Source organism: Diutina rugosa (assembly GCF_008704595.1).
Source record: "Diutina rugosa strain CBS 613 chromosome Unknown scaffold6_size315584, whole genome shotgun sequence".
NCBI lineage: Eukaryota > Fungi > Ascomycota > Pichiomycetes > Serinales > Debaryomycetaceae > Diutina > Diutina rugosa.
The window spans coordinates 93,910-115,412 of record NW_022995116.1 but is presented as its reverse complement, the minus strand read 5'-3'; the positions used below and the strand labels follow the sequence as shown (position 1 = coordinate 115,412).

The 21,503-nt window shown below is 51.6% G+C and overlaps 11 protein-coding genes across 11 annotated transcripts; 6 read left to right on the top strand and 5 right to left on the bottom strand. All coding sequences in view use genetic code 12, as the record gives it.

Annotated features, from left to right (window-relative positions):
* Window positions 1–975: 975 nt before the first annotated feature.
* Window positions 976–4,050, top strand: NMD5 (Nmd5p; the record flags this gene model as incomplete). Its single annotated transcript, XM_034154870.1, has 1 exon — window positions 976–4,050. One exon carries the CDS (start codon window positions 976–978, stop codon window positions 4,048–4,050), a length of 3,075 nt encoding a protein of 1,024 aa, XP_034012934.1.
* Window positions 4,051–5,117: 1,067 nt separating this feature from the next.
* DIURU_002239 (uncharacterized protein) lies at window positions 5,118–5,978 on the top strand (the record flags this gene model as incomplete). The annotated part of the gene is made up of 1 exon (XM_034154868.1): window positions 5,118–5,978. One exon carries the CDS (start codon window positions 5,118–5,120, stop codon window positions 5,976–5,978), a length of 861 nt encoding a protein of 286 aa, XP_034012933.1.
* A 461-nt stretch (window positions 5,979–6,439) lies between these two features.
* DIURU_002238 (uncharacterized protein) lies at window positions 6,440–6,865 on the bottom strand (the record flags this gene model as incomplete). Its single annotated transcript, XM_034154867.1, has 1 exon — window positions 6,440–6,865. The coding sequence occupies one exon, from the start codon at window positions 6,863–6,865 to the stop codon at window positions 6,440–6,442; it is 426 nt and encodes a 141-aa protein (XP_034012932.1).
* A 284-nt stretch (window positions 6,866–7,149) lies between these two features.
* Window positions 7,150–8,694, top strand: DIURU_002237 (uncharacterized protein; the record flags this gene model as incomplete). The annotated part of the gene is made up of 1 exon (XM_034154866.1): window positions 7,150–8,694. The coding sequence occupies one exon, from the start codon at window positions 7,150–7,152 to the stop codon at window positions 8,692–8,694; it is 1,545 nt and encodes a 514-aa protein (XP_034012931.1).
* A 53-nt stretch (window positions 8,695–8,747) lies between these two features.
* Window positions 8,748–10,427, bottom strand: DIURU_002236 (uncharacterized protein; the record flags this gene model as incomplete). The annotated part of the gene is made up of 1 exon (XM_034154865.1): window positions 8,748–10,427. One exon carries the CDS (start codon window positions 10,425–10,427, stop codon window positions 8,748–8,750), a length of 1,680 nt encoding a protein of 559 aa, XP_034012930.1.
* Window positions 10,428–12,697: 2,270 nt separating this feature from the next.
* SPC2 (signal peptidase complex subunit) lies at window positions 12,698–13,374 on the top strand (the record flags this gene model as incomplete). The annotated part of the gene is made up of 2 exons (XM_034154864.1): window positions 12,698–12,708; window positions 12,885–13,374. 2 exons carry the CDS (start codon window positions 12,698–12,700, stop codon window positions 13,372–13,374), a joined length of 501 nt encoding a protein of 166 aa, XP_034012929.1.
* A 276-nt stretch (window positions 13,375–13,650) lies between these two features.
* On the bottom strand, window positions 13,651–14,622 carry DIURU_002234 (uncharacterized protein; the record flags this gene model as incomplete). The annotated part of the gene is made up of 1 exon (XM_034154863.1): window positions 13,651–14,622. The coding sequence occupies one exon, from the start codon at window positions 14,620–14,622 to the stop codon at window positions 13,651–13,653; it is 972 nt and encodes a 323-aa protein (XP_034012928.1).
* A 255-nt stretch (window positions 14,623–14,877) lies between these two features.
* DIURU_002233 (mitochondrial 37S ribosomal protein bS16m) lies at window positions 14,878–15,273 on the top strand (the record flags this gene model as incomplete). Its single annotated transcript, XM_034154862.1, has 1 exon — window positions 14,878–15,273. One exon carries the CDS (start codon window positions 14,878–14,880, stop codon window positions 15,271–15,273), a length of 396 nt encoding a protein of 131 aa, XP_034012927.1.
* Window positions 15,274–15,802: 529 nt separating this feature from the next.
* On the bottom strand, window positions 15,803–17,833 carry DIURU_002232 (uncharacterized protein; the record flags this gene model as incomplete). The annotated part of the gene is made up of 1 exon (XM_034154861.1): window positions 15,803–17,833. The coding sequence occupies one exon, from the start codon at window positions 17,831–17,833 to the stop codon at window positions 15,803–15,805; it is 2,031 nt and encodes a 676-aa protein (XP_034012926.1).
* Window positions 17,834–18,990: 1,157 nt separating this feature from the next.
* Window positions 18,991–19,548, top strand: DIURU_002231 (succinate dehydrogenase cytochrome b subunit SDH3; the record flags this gene model as incomplete). The annotated part of the gene is made up of 2 exons (XM_034154860.1): window positions 18,991–19,012; window positions 19,073–19,548. The coding sequence occupies 2 exons, from the start codon at window positions 18,991–18,993 to the stop codon at window positions 19,546–19,548; spliced, it is 498 nt and encodes a 165-aa protein (XP_034012925.1).
* Window positions 19,549–20,081: 533 nt separating this feature from the next.
* HAP42 (Hap42p) lies at window positions 20,082–21,239 on the bottom strand (the record flags this gene model as incomplete). The annotated part of the gene is made up of 1 exon (XM_034154859.1): window positions 20,082–21,239. The coding sequence occupies one exon, from the start codon at window positions 21,237–21,239 to the stop codon at window positions 20,082–20,084; it is 1,158 nt and encodes a 385-aa protein (XP_034012924.1).
* Between the last annotated feature and the right edge of the window lie 264 nt (window positions 21,240–21,503).

Sequence of the window (21,503 nt, the reverse complement as noted above, 5' to 3'; positions counted from 1 at the left end):
TCTTCAGCTTCCACTCGTGGCTGGCAACAAGCTTGCACTCCATCGAGTACGCCAGCTTGGCGACGTGAGCCGGCTTCACCACCGTCAGCTTTTCGGGAGTGAGGCCGCAGTACTTCCACTCGTCCTCCTCACGGGGGCAGTGCCATGTTGGCCGCCTCGAGCCACCACTCGCTGATGATGTTGATGGTGCACTCCCCGGTCTCCAAGACGTTGTTGACGGCGTCCTTAGCCGTACCGTGGCCCTGAGTGAAGCCTATGGTGACGATAAATCACGTCACCCTCATGATAATTTTGGTGGAGCCTTTGTCCCTCAAATTTTAATTAATCAACTGTGGAGTAATGCCAAGTCGCAATCGACGAGCAAGTCCCATGGACCGCGGCTGTCCGATCGATTTTAATCTGGAAGCGACTGTTTCGATTCCAAAGGCGGTGAGGAGGTAGTGTGAGAGTCCCTTCAACTTAGTCGTCTTACCACACATCGCCTTACTACTACGCACACGGTAGCATCTATATACTCAGATTTGAACCCAAGCCTAAAAAGTTGACTTTCTGTCTACACACGAATAATGGATTAAACTTGTTACTGAGTGGCTGTGGTCTCGTTGTGTACGTGACGTGGAAGGCTTCGCCACAGCCCCGTCGCTTCGGTTGCCGATGGTCGCCTATTTGTGGGAGCTGTCGCACCCATCGCCCCGGAGATGTGCTCGGCGATAATCGCAGCTCCACGGTACCCCTCACCGTAGCCAGCAAATCAGCGCCACCGAGATTATCTAAATTTATGATGTAAAAGAATCCTATAATTACCACTTAACTATCTTGATTCATTACTTCCCTCGTCTACTTCCTGTTCGCTGCTTCCTTTGTACCCATTTCTCATCACGTGCGGCTTCACAAATCATCGTTCTTTTGCGCCCAATTATACCTTACTAGCACCCCAAAAGGCTCCCGCGGCCCCACCACCACCCCTCCCCATACATGGACGCCAATTATCTTTTGGAGCTCTTTAACGGGACGTTCCAGGCCGACCCCACCGTGCGGGGCCAGGCCGAGGACCAGCTCAAACAATTGAGCCAGCACCAGCCAGGGTTCTTGGGCGCTTGTCTCGACATCCTCACCGAGACACGAGTCCCGGCACCCATCCGGAAAGCTGCCGCCGTATACTTGAAGAACCGGGTGTGCATGTACTGGAAACCCTCCGACCCGTTCTATAAGCAGTTTGCCATTGACCACGACGAGAAACCCATCGTGCGGGACCGGATTATCGACGCCATCATCGGCCTGGACTACCAGACGAAGAAACAGTTGATCCAGGTGCTCCACTGCTTAGTCCAGCACGATTTTGAACAGTGGCCCGGGCTTACTAAGCAGACGGGAGAGTTACTTCAGGAAACTACCTTAGACAATGAAGCGCTGGTGCTGAGGTTATACACTGGTCTTTTATGTTTTCTGGAGATCTGTCGCCACTTCCGCTGGCAGTATAATGATGATCGTGATACTCAATTGGTCCCCATCATCGAGCTGGCGTTCCCCCACATGTTAGCTCTCGGTAACGCTTTACTTGAAGTACCGCTGACGCTGATGCTGGAGCAGCTTGCGGAGATGCTTAAACTCATCCTCAAGTCGTATAAGTTTGTCACTTATATCGACTTCCCCGCTCCCTTGAGACAGCGGGAACATGTGGCGGCGTGGGGCGAGTTCCACGGTAAAGTGCTTAATTACCCTACTCCTAGCTACGTCGGCGACGTCGACGATAAGGAGAAGCTGATGCTTGAGATCTCCAAGTGCTACAAGTGGTCGGTGGCCAACATGTACCGCCTTTTCAGCCGCTACGGGCTGGTGCTGCCGCTGAAGAAGTTCAACTACCGCGAGTTCTACACGATGTTTGCCGACGAGTTCGTGCCCCACTTGCTCAACAACTATTTGTTGATTGTGTCGAGCTGGTGCAATGGCGACAGATGGCTTTCTGACACTACCCTCTACCAATTGCTCCAGTTCTTTAGCCATCTGGTTGCGCAAAAGAATACCTGGAACCAGATGAAGCCGACCATCGACCAGCTTGTGGGCCACGTCATCTGGCCGCTTGTGTGTCCCAACGACTCCCAGCTTGAGATGTTCGAGGAGGACCCGCAAGAATACATCCACTTATACTTTGACTTTAACGAGCGGTCCGACCTGCCCTCGGTGGCGGCGCTTGGCTTCTTACAAACGTTAGTGAAGAAGCGTCGTTCCTACACGATGGAGCCCATCATCAAGTTTGGCCACGCCCAATTGACGGCACTTGGCGCTGAAGATGGCGACTTGGAAAGCGCCAAGAAGAAAGAAGGGATCTTCACTATGTTGGGCTCAGTGTCACACGTGGTCATCCCTCAGTACAACGCGCAAATGGAGCAGTTTTTATCGCAGTTGGTGTTCCCGGCATTGACGCTGAAGTACGGCTTTTTGAAAGCCCGGGCCATCGAAGTGGCACTGAAGTACGCTGAAGTCAACTTCACCGATGAGAACACTCTTAAGGGCCTTTTCCACGGCATCTTATCCAACTTCCACGACCAGCTGGAGCTCCCCGTGTCGTTTTGCGCCACGCTTGCCATCCAGTCGTACCTTGGCCACCCGCAATTCACCCCGATATTACGCAATATCATCGTCAGAGTGATGCTGCGATTATTGGAAATTTCCAACCAGATCGATAATGACGTCACCCTGATAGTGATGCAAGAGTGTGTGGAGAACTTCAGTGAACAATTACAAGGGTACGGTGTCGACTTGATGCAGAAGTTAGTCGAGCAGTTCATGAGATTAGCGCGTGACGTTGCCGACCAACAGAATCAGGACTTTGACGATGCCAACTACGACGAGGCCGGCGACAAAGTGATTGCGGCCACGGGGCTTTTAGGAACGATGATCACCATTCTTTTATCATTCGAAAACTCTAGAGAGATCTGTTTAAAGCTTGAAGAAGTGATGGCTCCCGCCATCGAGTACTGTCTTGCCAACGAACTTGACGACTTCTTGGGTGAGATTGCTCAGTTAATCGAGAACCTGACCTACCTTTTACAGATGGTGTCGCCCACTACCTGGAAACACTTCCCCGGTTTGGTCAAGTGTTTCCAGTCTCGCATTGCCTTATTATACCTCGACAACTTGATCCCCTGTTTGCATAACTACTTGGTGTATGGCAGTGACACCATCCGCGCCAACCCTGAGCTCGTGGCGCAGTTCTACTTGGTGTTTGCCCTGATCGCCGCCGACGAAGACGATCTGGAGGACGATTTCGGCAGACAAGATGAGTACATCTACGCCTGTGAGCTCTCCCAGACGTTTGTGATGAAGTTGAAGGAGGTGGCCAAGCCCTATATACCCCAGTTCCTCCAAGCCGTATACCACATCGGTCGCGGCCTCGACGAGCAAGACGACGTCTACACGCTGATGGGAGTCAACGTCACCGACGTCATCATCGCCTGCTTGGTTGTCGACCCCGAGGTGACCTTGATGCATTTGAGTCAAGCGGGTCAAGCCGAAACCTTCTTTAGCCGGTGGTTCAAGGTGATCCCGAAATTACAGCGTGTGTTCGACTTGAAGTTAACGGCATTGGGGCTCGTGACATTATACAACTCGTCGCTGAGTTTACCTAAACCCATCGTGGATCAACTAGGTACCCATTTGGCCACTGTGGTCAAAGCGTTGCCCGCTGCCATCACCAATTTGGAGAAGCGGAAACAGGAGTTTGACGCCTACGACATGGGTGACGCCAACTACAAGTTCACCGCCGAGGACTGGAGCGAGCACGAGTGGGACGAGCTGATTGACGACGCTGGCGATGCCACTGAGGGCGCCGCCGACGTCAATTTCAGCGAGTTTTTGGCCAGCGAGGAGATTAAACTGCTGGGCTTCTTCGACAAGGCCCACGAGGAGCCCATCGAGGACCCGTTGGCGAGCCTGGCATTGGATGACGTCGACGTGGTGGCGGTGGTGCGCGATTTTATCCAGCTGGAGACCGGCCAACAGGCGTTGGCGCTGATGAGCGACGCCGACCGGCTGGCGTTGTTAGCATAGACGGCATTGTTAGGCAGCATTGTTAGCATTGAGACGTTTATTTAAGTGGTTTATTTAATGCATTTTTGGGAATACTAGACACTCGGGTAAGCTTCATTTACTGCATTTTTACGTGGCAGACCCATTGTCATCGATGAACATAAGTTGTACAGCTTTTGCTGCGTCATGGCAACGTCGGTTAGGAATGATTTACGAATGTATCAAATATATTTTGGTACCAGTTACCAAAAATGTTTATCATTAATCATCTTTGAGCTTAGCTTTACTTAGTTTACGAGTGGGAGTCCTCTTGCGATTGGTTTATTCATGATTGGAAGTGGTGTCCGTGTTCGGACACAGCAGACAATGGGGGCTTACGAAGAAGTAAATATAGCTCAGTGCAGCAGATAAAGAGCATCGCAGCGAGTAATTTGCTCGTACAGTACCGTATATACGCTCGGGGATACACCGCCGTAGATCCGATGCGTAGCTGATCTAGCCGGGCGTCGTGATCGCTGAGGCCCTGATGTCAAGCTACACAATCTCGATGCTGGGTAGCGATGGCGTTTTGCGTAGCTTCGCACCTCGTTTGGTCGCCAATGTCGTGCCTTCCCTAAACAGTCGTGCTGCGGCAGGTCCCGTCGTGCCCAGCGCCCGCAAACGGCAGTAAATACAGTCCCAGTCACCACTCCTTTTTAGTGGTGCTGTCGGACGCAAAACCCACCCGACACGACAACAATTAGGTAAGCGCCCACAGGATGCAGTCTACTACCCGTGGCATAAAGCAAACCTGTTGTGAATTATCAGGCTCTAAGCTAGGCTTGGATGAGGCGAACAAGTAGCCACTATCGCTTACATCGATGACATCATAGCGAGCGGTTTTTTCTCCCTCGTAGCGATAAGTCAAGCCAGGGTGCATCCTGCATGCAGCAATCCCCTACACTGCACGTTCGCTTGCAGCGCCATTCAGCACCTCAGTTACGCCGCTCGGCATCGCCTCCTTTTGAGGCTTAGGACGTTGAGTTAAATTACCCTTCCCTTCCCCTGGTGCCAAGAGCCGTGCTGCTGCTGTTGCTGACCCAATATCAATGTTGTTGCCCCTCCCGTTGTGGGTGGGTGTGGCAGCCGCCCTCAACGTCGTCGTCACCCTGGTCGACCTGTGGGTTACCAAGGACGTACGCTTTCTCCACTCGAGTCTCTGGTTCCACGGCCACGACCTGACATTAGTGGCGCTGTTATACCAGCGTCAGCTGACTCCCCAGCTGACGATCGACGACGGCGGTGACTTTGACCATTTATTACCGGTGCACCAGAAATTCTTTGCTAACGTAAAGAAAATCAACCAGGCCCATTATGGAGGTTCCACCCACCCGCGATTTGGTCGCCATCCCGCGAGGGCCGCCGGCGGTCCACGAGGGTTTGTCGCTGTCGAGGCCCCGGAAATTGCCGACTTCGACATCACCATGGGTCGAGATCCCCTCGACCAGAACGCGTGGTACGTCAACCACGACCCCGTCAGAGCCATACGGCTCGGCCTCGATATGTTGGAAGCTGAAACCATCGATGTCGTGGTTATTCTTGTCCCCGAAGATGACACCGTCAAACAAGTAGTGGCGAAGATGGTGGAAGAAGTGAGGGCCAAAGGGATATCGCTGCTTGTGGTGAACATCCCTGGCAACCGCCACATCTACTACCAGGACGAAAACTACTTCAGAGTGCAACAACCTAACGGCCGCAACTTACGCCGCAACGAGATGTGCCGCAATATTAGAATTGCCAACCGCCAGGTGCGAGCGTTTCTCACCCAGCGCTCGTTCACCGAGCCGCAAAGCTATACATTGACGGTGGACACGCTGATCGAAGAGCTGCGACCTCATTGGCGCCACCCGCTGCGATACCGCCACTCACGTCCGTTGGAGAACCAACAGCCGCTCGGATGGAATAGATAATCCTCATAGACTTACGCCAACTTACGACCACAATAGACAGAATAAATCAAACTTTATGCATTTCAATCAGCTTTTCATGAATAAATGATGAAGTTTTGGTGTTGATCAAATATTACAAATCTCGGTTTAAGCATGAAAATGGCGTCGCAACCGGTGACTATCATTGAGTCGTTTGAGTATTCGGTGGTGGGACACTCACGGTCGGTGATGTCAGGAGTTGTTGAATCACGTTTCCGGTTTAGGTAAGCTCCAAAGGAACAATGCTTCCTTCAAAACCAGAGGGGGATAGTAGAGCGCCGGAGTTTATCGCTAATTGCCAAGTTGAATTCATTTCTCCGGTCAGGGGTCAACGGATCGTCTTGCGCTTGTTCCACTTTGTCCAAGCGCTCGTCAATGAGCTTAAGTTGGTCGGGAGGAAGGCTGGGGAGGCCGTGGTAGACCCGTCTGAGCTTACCCAACACCTACAACTTCATCTCTAACCTCTTATCGGCAACACAGGCAATGTAGTCACCACGCTCAGAGATGTCTGAGATCTTCAGCGCCGTCAGGTCCATGACGGCAATGACTTCCTTCATCTTCCCCACGTCAAGGTGAATTTCCACTTCGGCTGACATAAGCTTCAAGCGGTCTTCCACGTCAAGACCCAGGAATTTGAAAATAACATTATTCAACTTCTCCATGTTTTCTAAGATGCTGGATGGGTTTGACGCAATGTTTTCTTTCATCTCCTGCTCAAGATGTTCGTGGTCCTTGATGATATCCACCAAAAATTCACGCTCGTTGTCAGTGTGGAGCTTTTCCAAGATCCGTTGGAATTCTGGCGAGTTGATGATCGATGGGTTGGGCGTAGCAGAAGACGGTTGAGTCGTTTGTTCAGGGTTCGACATTTGAGCAGTGAGGCATTGGACGAGCCTCAGTGCCGCTATATATACTTATAGTTTTAAACTTTTAGGTATTACCAATTAGCCCCTGAGCGAGCATCATCTATCCCCTACAACCCTTATCCTTTCCCTTGTAGTTTCCTACAAACTTCCTTTGAACTGTATGTAATGTCTATATGCACTCCTTTAATTTACGTGCATCATGAGACAATCACTGTGGCTGGAGTCAGAGTCGCGATCGTACTCCACATTATTTACTCAACCACACTGACAACGGTTTCTCAGGCGCCATGGAAGCCGCGACCCCAGCCAAGCTCGGGACGTTCCTGGCGATGTCGTTGATCGTGAACAAGATCATCGGCACGGGGATCTACTCAAACCCCGCCATCATCTACCGCTACGTCGAAGGGAACGCGGCGTTATTCCTTGGGTTCTTCATTTTGGGGGGGATCATCATCGGGTGTGGCTTGATGATCTACCTCGAGTTCGCCATGAACTTGCCCTTCACCAATGGGGGCGAGAAGAACTACCTCTTGCGGGTGTGTCGCCATTGGCCTAAGGGGCTCGCGGGGTGTATCTATGCGTTTCTGATGGTGCTACTCGGGTTCTCGCTGGGCAATGCCTATACTTTTGGTCGCTACATGCTATACGCTGTGTCTGGTGAAGAGCACGCCTCTGAGTTGTGGGTGAAACTCATCGCTGTGTTGTGCATCACTGGGTGCACGTATATCCACTGGGGCCACCCTAACCTGGGTACTGTGTTCTTTAACGTGTTAGGGCTCATCAAAGTGTTGGTATTGGTGGTGATTATTCTCATCGGCTTGCTTGTGGCGATTGGGTGGGTATCTACTGGCGATGCTGGCGACCTGAATTTCGACAACTTCTGGCTGTTTGAGAAGTCTCCAAGTGTCTATAACTTGCTGGTGGCATTGTTGCAGGTGGTCTACTCGTTTAAAGGGTGGGAAAACGCCAACTACGTATTGTCTCAAGTGGAGAATCCAATCACCGTGCTCACCATCGCTGCTCCATGCGCCGTGTTTGCCACTACCATCCTCTACTTTATGGTGGTGGTACTGTACCTTGTCGTCATCCCCAAACAGGAGTTCCTTCACAGTGGCGTACTCTGTGCTGGGATCTTTTTCACGAAGATTTTTGGCCAGCTGATCACCTCGAGAGCATTGCCCATCATGATTGCCATTTCCAACTTGGGCAATGTAATGGTGGTACTGTATGCTCACTCGGTAGTTAACCAGGAGCTCGCCTGCAATAACTACTTGCCGTGGCTGTCAGTATGGCAAAAGTGGCACGCAGCATTACTTCTCCACTGGGTGGTGTCAGTGATCGTGGTGGTCGCCCCTCCCTCGCTGGAGATCTACGAGTTCATCGTCAACTTGTACATATACCCTGGTACCTGGATCAACGTTGCGATTGCCGCTGGTCTTGTCTACCTCCGCTATACTCCAAGTGAACATTGGAACACCGGCTATCAGGAGGTTTTGGCCGAAGTAGTGGACTCTGACGACATACGCCGCAGCCTGGTACTGTCAGACACTCCGCTCACGCCTCCGCGCCGGTGTAGCGTGTCGATGACGCTGGTAGTCACTAGAAACGTGGTAACATCGCCCTTAGTGGTTATCGCGATATTCTTTGTGGCCAATCTCTTCATGGCGTTATTCCCTTACGTGCCGCCACCCAAACAAGATACCGCCATCCCGTACTGGATGTTCCCCACTATCGGCACCGGGGTGCTCGTGTTGGGAGCATTGTTTTGGAAATATCGACCAGGACACCCCAAGTACGAGGAACAGTACCAGCAACAAGAACTAGGATATTAATAGACTTAGAATAAAAGGTAAAGTGTATTCATTGGTATCATAAGGTTTCTATGCTATAATGTAGATGACAAAACTATGCGTTTCTTCTTTTTCTGTTTGCCCAGTCGTTCCATCGTCTCCATGGCCTCGCGAGCCTTGCGGATCATCTCCGCTGCCTCGAGTTCGTCCATGTCTTCCTCCTCCAGCTTGAGTACGGTGGTCCCCCACACCAGCTTCTTGTACTTGTTGGGGTCTTCTTCGGGTTTAGGGGCGGGAGCGGTCAATTCCGGTAACGTCCCCGTGCGATCGATGATCAGAAGACTACCCATGCCGAGACCACCACCAATATAATCGTCAATGGCTTCAGGAGGGATACCCAGATTCTCTCGCTCGTAAAAGTCTCTGGTGCGTTGTTCTTCCCACGCCAACGCCTTTTGTCGGTTACGCTCTTCTCGCTTCAGCTTCGACTGACTGCGTTTGCTCCGCTTGATGAGATCAGCTTCATACTGCTTGAAATCGGGGGAGGCACTGACGATAGGGTGTTTGGACCAATCACACTCAACGAACCCGATCTGAGTGCCAAGAGGTAAGTGGGCCAAGAACTTCCATCGACCCACGCTTTTCTCAGGACTGAGCTCTTCGTAACTGACGTTCTCCACCGGAGCGGTAATGGTGGATGGTAAGTTGGCGTAACTATCGTCAAAGGCACTCTTCACCACCTTGACATCAAGCGGAGCAAGCACGTACACCGTGCCGCCGTGCGACAGGCCCAACTGGTAGAACAAGAACGGGTTGGCGGTGGCTGGTTCCAAGGGAGTCACTCGCGTGGGCATTTCCGACCAGCGAGCCATCCAGTCGCTGACTTCAGCGTCGATGTGTTTGATGGCGGCAGTAACGTATTTGTCTCCCTCGCCGTATAGTTCCTTTTCAACGGCATGGTTGGTGAGAATGGCTTCCTTCTCCGCAGCGTACATGTCCAACATCCCCTGCAACGACCCCTTGATGATTCGCAGGTGTTGCTCAAGCTCTGACGGTTCGCCGCCGGCCTCAGGGAAATCGACCATATAATCGTGGACAATCAGAAGTTCCTTAGGTAACGCCACTGACCGGTTGTGCGGTCGTGACATTAACGTCCATTCAACCTCGACCCCAGGTTTAGGTAGTATTTGTGGTATCTGCAGAAACAGTACCGGTAATACTTCATGGGATCGGATGATACACAGACAAAGAGGACACTCACGGTACTTCTCAACGACCAGCTTCGCTTCCCGCTTCTTGGCGGGCGGCACCTCTGAGTCAAGCAACGAGAGCAAGCACTTGAGGCACATCACGTGGCCACAGTGGACAATCATCCGGGGAGACACGATCTCGTCCGAAAGACAGATGGGACAGGTGAAGTGGGTATCGTTGGCCACGACACACACCACCGACTGCTTGGGCGGGGGGACGTTGGGGTCTAAAGCCGCCGCGGGGCCGATCTGGCTGGGATCGACGACAAACTGGTAGTGGGCATTGATATAAGACAAGCCGGTCAAGTGCACTTTTGTCGCCGAGTCCAGGTTCGACCGCCGCGGTTTCTGCAGACGAGACGGCTGGTTTTTGGCTCGGTTGCGGTATTCTTCCTCGTACAGTTGGTAGCCAAGCTGTAGCGATACCTTGGAGGTTTTCCCTTGAAGAAGACCCTCGAGCTGCCAGTCCAACTGGTGGTCTGGGCGCTTCAGACCCCTCTTAGCTTGGTTGATTCGTTTGCCCATAATGGCATGCTCCAAGGCCAATATGGGTGGTCCTTAGTGAGCGAGATGGAATCACCCACGTTTTGAGCGGCAAATCACGTGACCGTGATTACTCATACCACTTCTGATGGCAACTAACGGGAATTTCGATGGTCAAACCACCTGAACTACTTTAATTATGTTTCAGTTTGCTGTTCAAGTGATTTTGGGCCTCCAAAGTCATGTTCTATGGCATATTCAGTGTGAGCAACTTCTGCGTGGTCCTACCCGCACCGCGTAGCATTGACAGCCGCGCCAAACAAAGGAATAAACTTGGATAGAGGATTACGGCATGGACCAAGTAATTGCAAGCTATACTCAGTTCATTCATCTTTCTGGAATAAAAAACTTACAATGATTCACTTTTCTCATGTTTTCTTTATCACACCTAATTGAAAAGCTATATACAAATTCCACGTTAAACCTATAGGAGTCTCTACATTTATATAGACTAAGGCACAATGTTGTTGCTCAAATCAAACATATACTTACGTTTGATTCCAGCAGCAATGCGAGGCGTGATTTTGTGATCCACAGCTTTTCATGGGCCACGCTAACTCGGGCGTGGGATGCCTCCTCTCATGGCGGGGATGAACGGTACTGCGGGCACGGCACTGGCCACTGCGTTTGAGGTGATCAGATCAACCTCAGGTGCTGGGGTGCGGACACTCAACCGAGTATTATCTCCGGGCACGGCACTATCCACTGCGTTTGAGGTGATTGGATCAGCCTCATTTGCTGGGGTGCGGACACTCAACCGGATCGTTCAGCAGCCACGCCGTTAGAGGTACCAGAAATTGGTGGGGCTGAGCTGCTCACTGATTTGCTGGGTCAAAATACACTTCGTCATTGTGGCCGTTAGCGGCATCCAAACAGTTCCATGCCCAACCAACCGCTGCCGACAATAAAGGGATGTGCTATCGTAGCACACTTGCCACTTATTCGTCGTGGGACCTAAGGAGTTATCCGTATTGCGGCTGGTCGTATTCGAAAAGGCAACTGAATGAACATGGGAGTCGGTAAGGAATGAAGAGGAAAACAAGTTACCGGGCTAACCAGCGCTCTTTATACCCCTGCCCTGTATACAGCCAACTAATAAACTAGGGATGAATCGTTACCCGGCCATTAGCTGCTGGCCCGCCTTTCCCATTGTTCTCGTCGCCATCCCGACTGCATGCCTGAACCAATTTAAAGATGCTATCAGAGATTTAGTCGACAATCACAGATCGTCCACGCAAATTGAGCAAAACGAGAATGAGTTATCTGTCGAGACTATTCTCTGCTAACCTCACCGATATCGATAGCTTCAATAGTGCCCAATTAGCTCAATATAGAGAGTGGTTTTTGGGGTCGAAAGTGGGGGCGATGCTGTGGTTCCACAGAAAATAACCATCGCTCCGCACCATCAGCCAGCCACCTTGAGAGATTTAGTAACAGCCTCATCATAGTTTGAAAGGAGTAGCTGGTATCGTTAGGGCAACAGCAAGGTCAGACTACACCCCTGACCACCATCAAGCCTGGGATCGTGGAGCCATCATGTAGCCATCGTAGCTTCTTGCTCTCAACGACCTCATTTGGTCTAGAATGGTCTCTTTGCCGTCGTCGTCTAATGGACGAAAATACCACTACGTCTTTGCATCCAGGGGCAGTGACGAGCGGCGCGGGCTTTGGAATGTGCCCCCGGTAACAACCCTGAAGTGGTAATTCTCCGAGACTCTCAGCAGGAGAACCCGATTGGTTCATCTCAGTAGCAGCGGCTTAAGACTTCACCAATAAGGGACTTCAAAAATCGATAAGCAAGCAGTGTATCGGTATTGTATCAGTAATGAGACCATGATCATTGTTGATTGATTCAGCATGACAATCGATTGTCAATCAACCAGTATAATGAGCGTAAACCTTCGACCTCAGCATTGAAGATTCTCTCGTTATCAACTCATGGATGTGAGTGTTTAGTTAGTAGGTCTGAGAGTTTGAGGATCACACGACACACAACTTGAAACCACTAAAGCCAATTACGTTCCCCAAGGAAATTACGAGTGCCAATTGGAAAAACTGATGGGAGTAAGTTTCAGGCTTTGAAATTACATAGAGTTTCTGTTGAATAAGCTCTAGTTTCAATGAATCAATTCTCACGATTAATGAACTGGACCCTAAACTATAGCCCACGTCGGCTAGGATAAAGAACTTGTCCTATCAGAGTATAGTTTCATTCGATTGTAATTAGACCATCGAACCATTACATCTTAATCATGCTCTTGGTGTCTATTGCCTCTCTCTTTCTACTGACTGTGGTGGTTCTCACGTGACTGTTTGGTCTAACGCGCGTACGTGGCGCCCCACTGAAGGGTACCTTGATAACCATGGTAGTGAAGAAGACCAACTTAAAGTACGTGATTCTCCCCTGGAAATTTAACCTGTACCAAAACTAACGCATAGCTCCATCAAGGATCTTCGGGAGACCACCGAATTGGAGTTGCCGGTGGTGTTGACGCAATTGGGGTACGACGAAATCTTCTGGCTCACCGACTTGAAGATCGCCGCTGGCTACGGCACCGTCGTGCTTGCCGGGCTCATGTACTGGTTGGAGAAGAAATACAAGTTCAAGGACGTCTACTTGATCAACGCCGCCTTGATCGCCGTGTACTTCTTGTTGCTGGCGCTCATGTGGTTCTTTTCCAACTTCAGCTACGCCAACATCAAATATATCGGCAAAAATAAGGCCGGGGACAAGTTGACCATCAAGGGGTGGACCGACAAGTACGAGCCGGTGTACTACGTCAAGATTACCTCCGAGCCTAAACAGGGCCCGCCGAAGCTGGCTGACGGCTACTTACCGTTCGAAAAGCTCTTTGATGGTATGGGCTACATCAACCGAGACGCCTTGGTCAGCCTTGTTGAGACCGAGTTGGCTAAGCTCAAGAAATAGTCACCCTTTAATGTAATAATTTACGACCCATAAATAGTATAGCCCGTCAACTCTGATGTCTCGATAATGGGGCAAAATTGAGGCCACAGTAAATAACGTAGTAATCGGTTGAATTGTCTATGACTAAGTCGTTGTGAGTGTATTGTCTCCATCTTGACCACCGATATCTGTTTGATTTTCAACTCGACTTCATCTTTCAACTTGTTGTAAGAATTTGAAAATAAAGTAAACTCATTGTCAGCTGTATTGTAAAGCCAAGCTCATTTCTCAATTGTATTAACCCTCGACTTTATCGTCCATTTCGGAGAATTGGCGACACCAGTGTTGAACGCATTCAGGAAGTACTTTAACCACAGGGAGAATGCTACCGTACACGGGAGCACACACAGTGCCAATTTCACCCCGGTTTAGCTTAGCCACAATTGTCTTTGCAAGCTTATTGGCTGCCACCACGGGGGCAAAGAACGTCTTTGACGGAGTGACATCTCTGAACATCGCCGTATCCATTTGTCCCGGAAGCATCAAGAGAAAACGAAGCCAGTTAGTATCATCACGGTGTTCATGGACGAGAGCATCGTACATTTGCGTGACGGCGGCTTTCGTCGCCGAATAGACGCCCAAGTTCCGCGGAGCCAATATCCCTAAAACTGAAGATATAAAGCACACTCTGAGCGGCGGTTGCTTTGCTTTAGACCTGTGGTAGCTTTCCACAACTGTCTTGGTGATCAACATTGGTGAAAACACATTAATCTGGAAGATACGGTGGAGTTTATCGGGAGCCATTGCCAACACTCCGTCACTGTGACGAACGCCAGCGTTGTTGATGAGCACCGTGATTTGTTTATGGGGAGTTATTTCATTCAATGCCTCCCTAACTTGATCCGGCTGAGCTAAATCACAGGCGATATAGGTCACTTCGTCGGTGGAAGGGGGAGTGATGTCAAGCACGATCACTTCAGCCCCCTGGCGTAAGAGTAGTTTCACAATGTGTTTCCCAAGTCCCTGACTTCCTCCGGTAACCAATACAACGTCCTTTGAGCAAATATCTGGCCATACTGTCCCTCTCACTTTATACCAAAGATTATAATAGTAAAGGATAAGCACCAATGTAGCCACCAAAACCACCAATAATAAAGGGAAAAAGTAAACCGTGTGGTAGCTATACCCTGCAACACCCACCAATGCTATCCATAGTGGTATCTTCATCGCATCAGCAGCGTCAACGATGTCATCGATACTGATTGTCATGACTCTCGCTCCCCACTCGTGCGGGTCACCGGTAGGTCCAAACTAATAAGAACTTCTTCAAATTTAAGCACAAAATCCAAAATCAAATGAGATCAAAAATCTACTTAGATCAAACAATCAATAAATCTTACTCCCAAATCTTTTTTTTTTTTTTCATCCTAAAACTAGGCTTCACCTTCAACTTGAGGTCTCTCGTGCTTGGGCCTCGCGGTGCGAAAAATCTCGAGGAAAATCACTAAGAGAATCGTCAGTGTGATGAAGAGCCCGATCAAGATCAGACTTGCCCGGTTTGGCAGAAAGCACAGTCCCGTATACAACATCGTGGTTGCCAACCGCGGTAAGGCTCGTGACGCTTTGCCCATCGAGGTGTTGGGTACCTACAACCCCATCGCGACTCCGTTGACTCCCGTGGAGAAGGCCCGTGGCGTGAAGCCGTTCAAGGATATCACCTTAGACTTTGACCGGTCCAAGTACTGGCTCGGTGTGGGTGCCGATGTCCTGGACCGGGTGGGGTTCTTATTTAAGCGGGCTGGCCTCCTCCCAGAAGAGTGGCCTGCTCCTTCTAAGTTGACTCAGCACATCAGCAAGCCGGTGGTGAAGCCGATCCTGGAGAAGAAAGAAGAGCCGCGGGAGTTGTACCGCAAGCGTTGACCCTTGTATATAGCTAATGACACGCATGAACGAGTATTGGAAAGTGGGTAATCTTACTTTTAAGAATTATCAAGACTGTGTGATTGACAAACGTTGAACGCTTCAAAAGTAAACGGTGATCACTGTGTGAATAAATTTTAAATGATCTGATTTGAGAGAATTGTCAGTCTCAGTTAGATCTAGTTTGACCAGAGTTACGTTATGTCACAGTTTTCTTAACGAAACTCTATAGTCTAATTCTATCTACAGCTGGATCTAAAGGCTATTTATACGCCAGGATTAGACAGAGTTCTATGGATTGTTAAATCTCCTACTCTTTATGAGGCAGAATAAAGAAACCATAGAGAGATATGGCCTGACGCAAAAAGTTCTTCGGCATACTATGCAGTTTACCAAACAACATTAGAGAATCACTTCGTACGGCAACGTGCATCGACTCCTTTGGATGATCAGGCAATAAAGAAGTAATTAATCGTCAATCTACAATTGTCATGTGATGCATGCATTAGGTATGTCTCTGTCGTTATCATTAAAAGGACGACCAGCTCCAGTTGGCGGGCACCAGCCCCACGAGCTGGTCGCGGGGCGCCTGGTCGTCGAAGTGGCCACACCCGGCGGCGATGGCGGCCTCTTTCGTCGTGATCAGCTTGCCGTTGATCACGGGGCGGTGGGTGGCCGCAAGCGGCTTGTTCGGGTCCTGTTGCTCTTCAGGAGTCGCCAGTAACGGCTGGCGGTAGCGCGGAGTAGCAGCCACGTCGTTGTTGGAGGTGGACGGCGTCACCGTCGGCACCAGCAGCGGGCCAAACTCGGCGACAATAAACTGCAGGTACTCGTCGATGCACATGTCGCACACCTTCAGAAGCGTACCGCGTCCACCCGTAGTAAATTGGGCCAAATGGTTGATGTAGAGCAAGTGCAGCGTGTGCTCCTTGCAGAAGATGCCGCCGCATTTGCGGCAGTGGTGGCGCCGCTCGAAGAAGTTGAACGTGCGCGGGCACAGCTCGATCATGCACTTGTCGACCAGCTCGTCTTTGAGCCAGTGCTTGCGTGTTGGCGGTGCCCGCATGATGTCGTCGTAGGAGCGTGACTGCGGCACTTGGAGCGGGGTAGAGGGAATTAACGGGGTGCTGGGCTTCAGCAGCACCACCAGCTCTGGCAGCAGCAGCGGGTGCGACGGCAAGTAGTCGTCGCTGTCGGGCGTGGGTATCATCGGGTTTTGCGTCACCCGCAACACCGCGGGGACGTACATCGGCAGCCGCAACCCCTGGATCAGCTGGAGCTGGCGCAGCGGCACCAGCACCAGCCGCTGTACGGGAGTCCCCTGGGAGAAGTACGGGTTGGCCGCACGTGATGGCGTCAGCACTTTGCTGCCATTGGTGCTATTATTGCTAGTAGAAGTGGCAACGGTGGCGGCGTTGGGGGCCAGCTGAATTCCCTGGAGCAACGGCTTCATTTGCTTGTTGAGGTGCTGCGCCTGTTGGGCGTGGTAGTCGCGGCGAGGCAACGTCAGCACCACCGACGGCGGTCGGTTGCCGGCACCGGTACCGGCAGCAATTTGCTGGGAGGGAGGCTGGTTGGCGGGGAACCGGCTCTGTTGCTGGCTTAGGACTGACAGGATCGTCAGTTGGTTGCGGGGAGTGGCTGCGGGCTCTGGTTCGGGAGCTACGGGCGTCTCGACTCGGCTCAGCGATGATTGGCGAGTGAGCAGCGGGAACAGCGATAAGTCGACTGTAGCCGGCTGGTAAGGGGCGGGAGTGGTGGTGCGCAGGCCGGGCATCAGCGCTGCGTTGTTATTAGGCTGGGCCGGCGTCATTTGCGGCGCCGTCGCCGTCGCCAGCGGGGTCAGCAGGGCCCGTTTGACGCCGCCGTGGCTCACCATCGGCAACGGCAGCATCAGCAACTTCTTCAACGCGTTGAGCGTAAGGTTCTCCGCAATCTGGGTATCGTCCAGTGGCTGGCGGGGACGTATTTTCGTCAGTGACGCTTGCGGGTCTTGAGCCGCAGTCAGTGCGGTTTCCAGCGGCTGGGAGAAGAGCTGGCGGGGTAAATCCGGTGGCGCAGTGCCTGTGGTCGGCGGCGGAGGTGCTACTGATCTCAGTTCCCGCTGCAGTGCTGAGTAGTCGAGGGTAGTAGTACCATTATTATCATTCAGGATAGCGTCGCCAAACGGCGAGTGCTGGCCGATTTCCACTTCCAGCTGGCGGAGCGTCAGCACCAGCGTGAGCACCGGCGCCTGGATGAACAGCTGGAAGTCTCTCAGCGCCGTCCGCAGCAGGGAGGAAATGGTCAGAGGGTTGCGGTGCAATGTCCGCTGGGGCGCTCCCGGGGGCGCTGCCGGCGTCATCTGCGTCAACAGCTTGAGCGACGCCGCCAGCAACACCAGCTGCAACAGCTGGGTTCTAGTGGCGATGGCTTTCTTGGGGAACAGCATTTCCAGGTCGGGGATAGGCGCGGCCTCCGCCGGCAGCAGCGGCTCCGCCAGGGTGTCCAGCGTGCCCAGCCCCGTGTCCTTGTCTGGCAGCGCCAAGGAGAACTCGGTTCGTCTGCGTGGTGCCTCCATACACGGTGTCGATACGGCAAATATGGGGGGGTTCTTATATCAAGGGTGAGGCGAGTGTCGATCGAATAAGCGCGCTATCGGCCGGATGGTGTAACGGCGCTTTTGCCGGCGCACGACCGCATGGGTGGCACAGGCATTAGTCACGAATACGACAAGGCAGGGAAGGTAACTAACCTGGCAAATGACGACTAAGGAAACGTCTTATAAGTTTAACTTTATCTGATTGAATCGCTTAATATTGTTTCAGTAGTTGTTTCATGACTCGAACTTGAAGTTGCCGTGATTACCTGAATTTACTGCAAATTGTGGGAAAGTTTCGTGCTTGAGGTGTGAGTAATTCGAAAGTGTCATTAATTCGTGAACCCACACTCGTGTGACTAAAGCGACTAGAAAGAGGGCGCAGTTAGGGTGGCGACGCCAACGCTGAGGTTAGAGCGCTTAGTCATGGTAGCAGTGTCGACTGTCCGCTTGGCAACGGCCAGATTGACAACTGTCTGCTTCTGACTAGGGGACGACTCCGATAACGGCGACAATGGCGCGATCGGCAAGAACAATAGATAATGACGATCGAGATAAGTGACTAACCCATTGGCTTATTGTGGGACCTGGAATAGCATGACACTAACTACGACCAACAAATAATTGATCTTTTGTATGCTTTTTTTGACAGTACAGTCAAATGCTAGAGCCTAGCCTATCACTGATAGACTCAACCTTCAGCAGCAAATGAGGGAATTACCCCTATGTCGGCTGGTACATCTATAATACCACATGGGTTGAGACAATTTGATTACCTGGCTGTTGAAAGGGCTATATTCTCCACGGTTCCAGTGTTTTTAAGCTGCCATTTAAGTGGCTAAGCATTTGTGTTCAAATACGATTGCGGTGAAGGTTATCGCGGCAGAGCGGCTATCGGAGGCTGTGGACGGTGTGTCCGCTTTCGCTCGCTTTTTTCACCAGACACAAACTCGCCGCAGTCGCTTAGTTGCCCCAGTGTTTGCATCACATGACTTGTATCACATGCCTTAAATCACGTGAGTTGCTTACGCGCCAGCTGGGAAAACTGCTCGCCAATGATTGGCTCCAGCGAGCTCCGGGGTGCGACTTTCACCCCGACCTTCAGAGAAAAAAACCCCATCCAATCACTCCCACTCACCATGCTTGCTAGATCTGCGTTGGGTATCAGAGGCGGTAAGTACCAAATGACACTGTCAAAACCACCAGTATACTAACCATTAGCCGCCGCCCTCAGACCGTTGGCGAGAACGTCGTTCCGCACCATCCAGACCGTCCGGGACAACGCCGCCCTGGAGGAGAAGATCTTGACCGCCCAGAGAGCCAACCGGCCCGTGTCGCCTCACTTGAAAATCTACCAGCCCCAGCTTACCTGGGTGTTGCTGGGTTTGCACAGAATCACCGGTGTGGCTTTGGCCGGTGCCTTCTACGCGTTGACTTGCACTTACGCCGCCACCCTGATTCTCGACATCCCCTTCTCTGCTGCTTCCGTGGTGAGCGCTTTCGCGTCGTTGCCCGTCGCCGTCAAGGTGTTGACCAAGGCCGCCGGCGCCTACCCGTTCTTCTACCACGGGCTCAACGGTATTAGACACTTGATCTGGGACACCGCGCACGAGTTGACGAAGAAGGGCGTGTACAGAACCGGGTACGCCGTGCTTGCCCTCACCGGGTTGTTGGGCACCTACTACACCTTCTTCTAAACCAGCATATGTATATTTATTGATAACTGAATTAACTTCTGTAGAGACAACACCCCAGTTTCATCCATTTAAGCAATGATCGTTTAGCTCTGACAATTGAGTAACTGGCCACAGTTGAAGTGCACCATACCTTGAGTGTCAATTAATTTTTTAGTGTTGTATTTGTGGATTAAAATAAGAAGTGATGATAGCTTGATTTTCGAATTAGTGAAAGAATATTGAAAAGTATAACTGGTAATTGATAATTCACTTTTCAATTGAGGCTTACAGTCACCAGTGCAATCTCCGGTTTTAGATTATCATTCAATGGATGCTTGTTATCAGTTGCATCAACCCATCAGTTATAGAGACGATGTTTTAGCTCTCTATTTAAGTCTATGGAAATCAATCAAAAGAATCAATGTAGGGTCAAGAGATATACTAAGCCGTTCTCTGAGTTTTACTTCACATTAGTTCTTGTTTACCATCTCCTCTCATGTCCTATTATTGTCGTTCTTGCCGCATTCATTATCGTTACATACACGTTCATAAGTTCATTTGGGGACACACGTCTCGATATCCGTATCGAGACACAAGCAGGGGGTGTCCAGCGAGCAGAAGCCGCAGTTGAATTTACCCTGGCGTTTAGGGGTAAGGGAGGTTACCAGACGGGTACCGTTGTCGTTAGCCGCACTCAGATCGTCATCCTTTGAGCTTCCCAGGTGAATTTTCACGCCGTAGTCGTCGTCAGCCATCAATATGCCGATCTCGTTGGGGATATCGCTGATACTAGGGCCCAGCGCCGTCTCGAGGATCATGCGGTCGACCACATCATTATCAAGCACCAAGTCGATATCGCTCAGGGGCCGGCCCATGTCGAAGTCAAAGTCATCGAGAAACCGGGGCAGCAGCGCCACCAGCATCTGGCGCATCAGCGCCAGTGGTTTCAGCGCCGGCAGCTCTACTGCCAGCGCCGCGGCGAACGGCGACGACAGCAGGCGCAGCAGCAGCAGTTTGGCGTCGATCGCCCCCTGTTTCGGCTTGAACTTAGCCCTGAGCTCGAGGTAGTGGTTGATCTGGTGGTTGACCCACAGCTCCAGATCCTCGCGCTTCAGCGGCTGCCTCTTGGTGGCCAGGTTCAATATCAGCAGCAGCCGGTTTAGGTAGGCCAAAAACTTGTTTAAATCTTGTATCGAGTTGATCTGGTCCAACTGGTCGGCGTGCTGCTTATTGGTCAGCGACGGCAGTGTCAGCAGGGCTGTAGTGGTCATTACCGGAGTCGCTTTAAGGGTTGGCGCTGAAGCCGGGGTCGGGGGCCTTAACGCTTCAAAGGTGATCATCCCCAGCTTCACAAAACTGAGCTCGGTGATCTGGTTAGTGATCACTTCGATATAGTTGCGTATGAGCTCCTGTTCCTTCAATTTGGAGAGATAGTGTTGTTTGAGCTCAGCGATCTCCTTTGACGATGGTTCCGGTGCCAGTTTGACCGTGGCTTTAGTAGTGGTAGTGATTTTGGTGGTGGTGGTGTCGGAAGCAGTGTCGGGAGTGGCGGGAGTAGTCGCTACCGACAGCTTCCGCGACACACTCGCCAGCGACGATGCCGACGTTGCTGCCGTCGTTGTGGCCAGCAGCTTTAGCAGCGCCAGCAGGAAGATATTGGCGTCGTCTTCAGGCTCTTTTTTCACCACTTTCGCCCGCTTTTTCGGCAGCATTTTCGGTTGAGGTTTCTCATCGGTGCCCGTGGGCTTTCTCCCCGGGCGAGGGCGCGGCGGGAGCACCCACCGTTTCAGCGTGTTCAACAGCAGTGCCAACAGGTCCAGCAACAGGCCGGCCGGCTTTGATATCGTCGGGGAAAACGGCATTTTCGGCATCGCCGCCACCGCCATCGGTTTCGGGGCGATCGCGGGGCATATCTTGGGGTATTTCGGCGCCACTCTCACCGGACGGGGGTGGCTGGGCGGTACCGATGCTTGGGG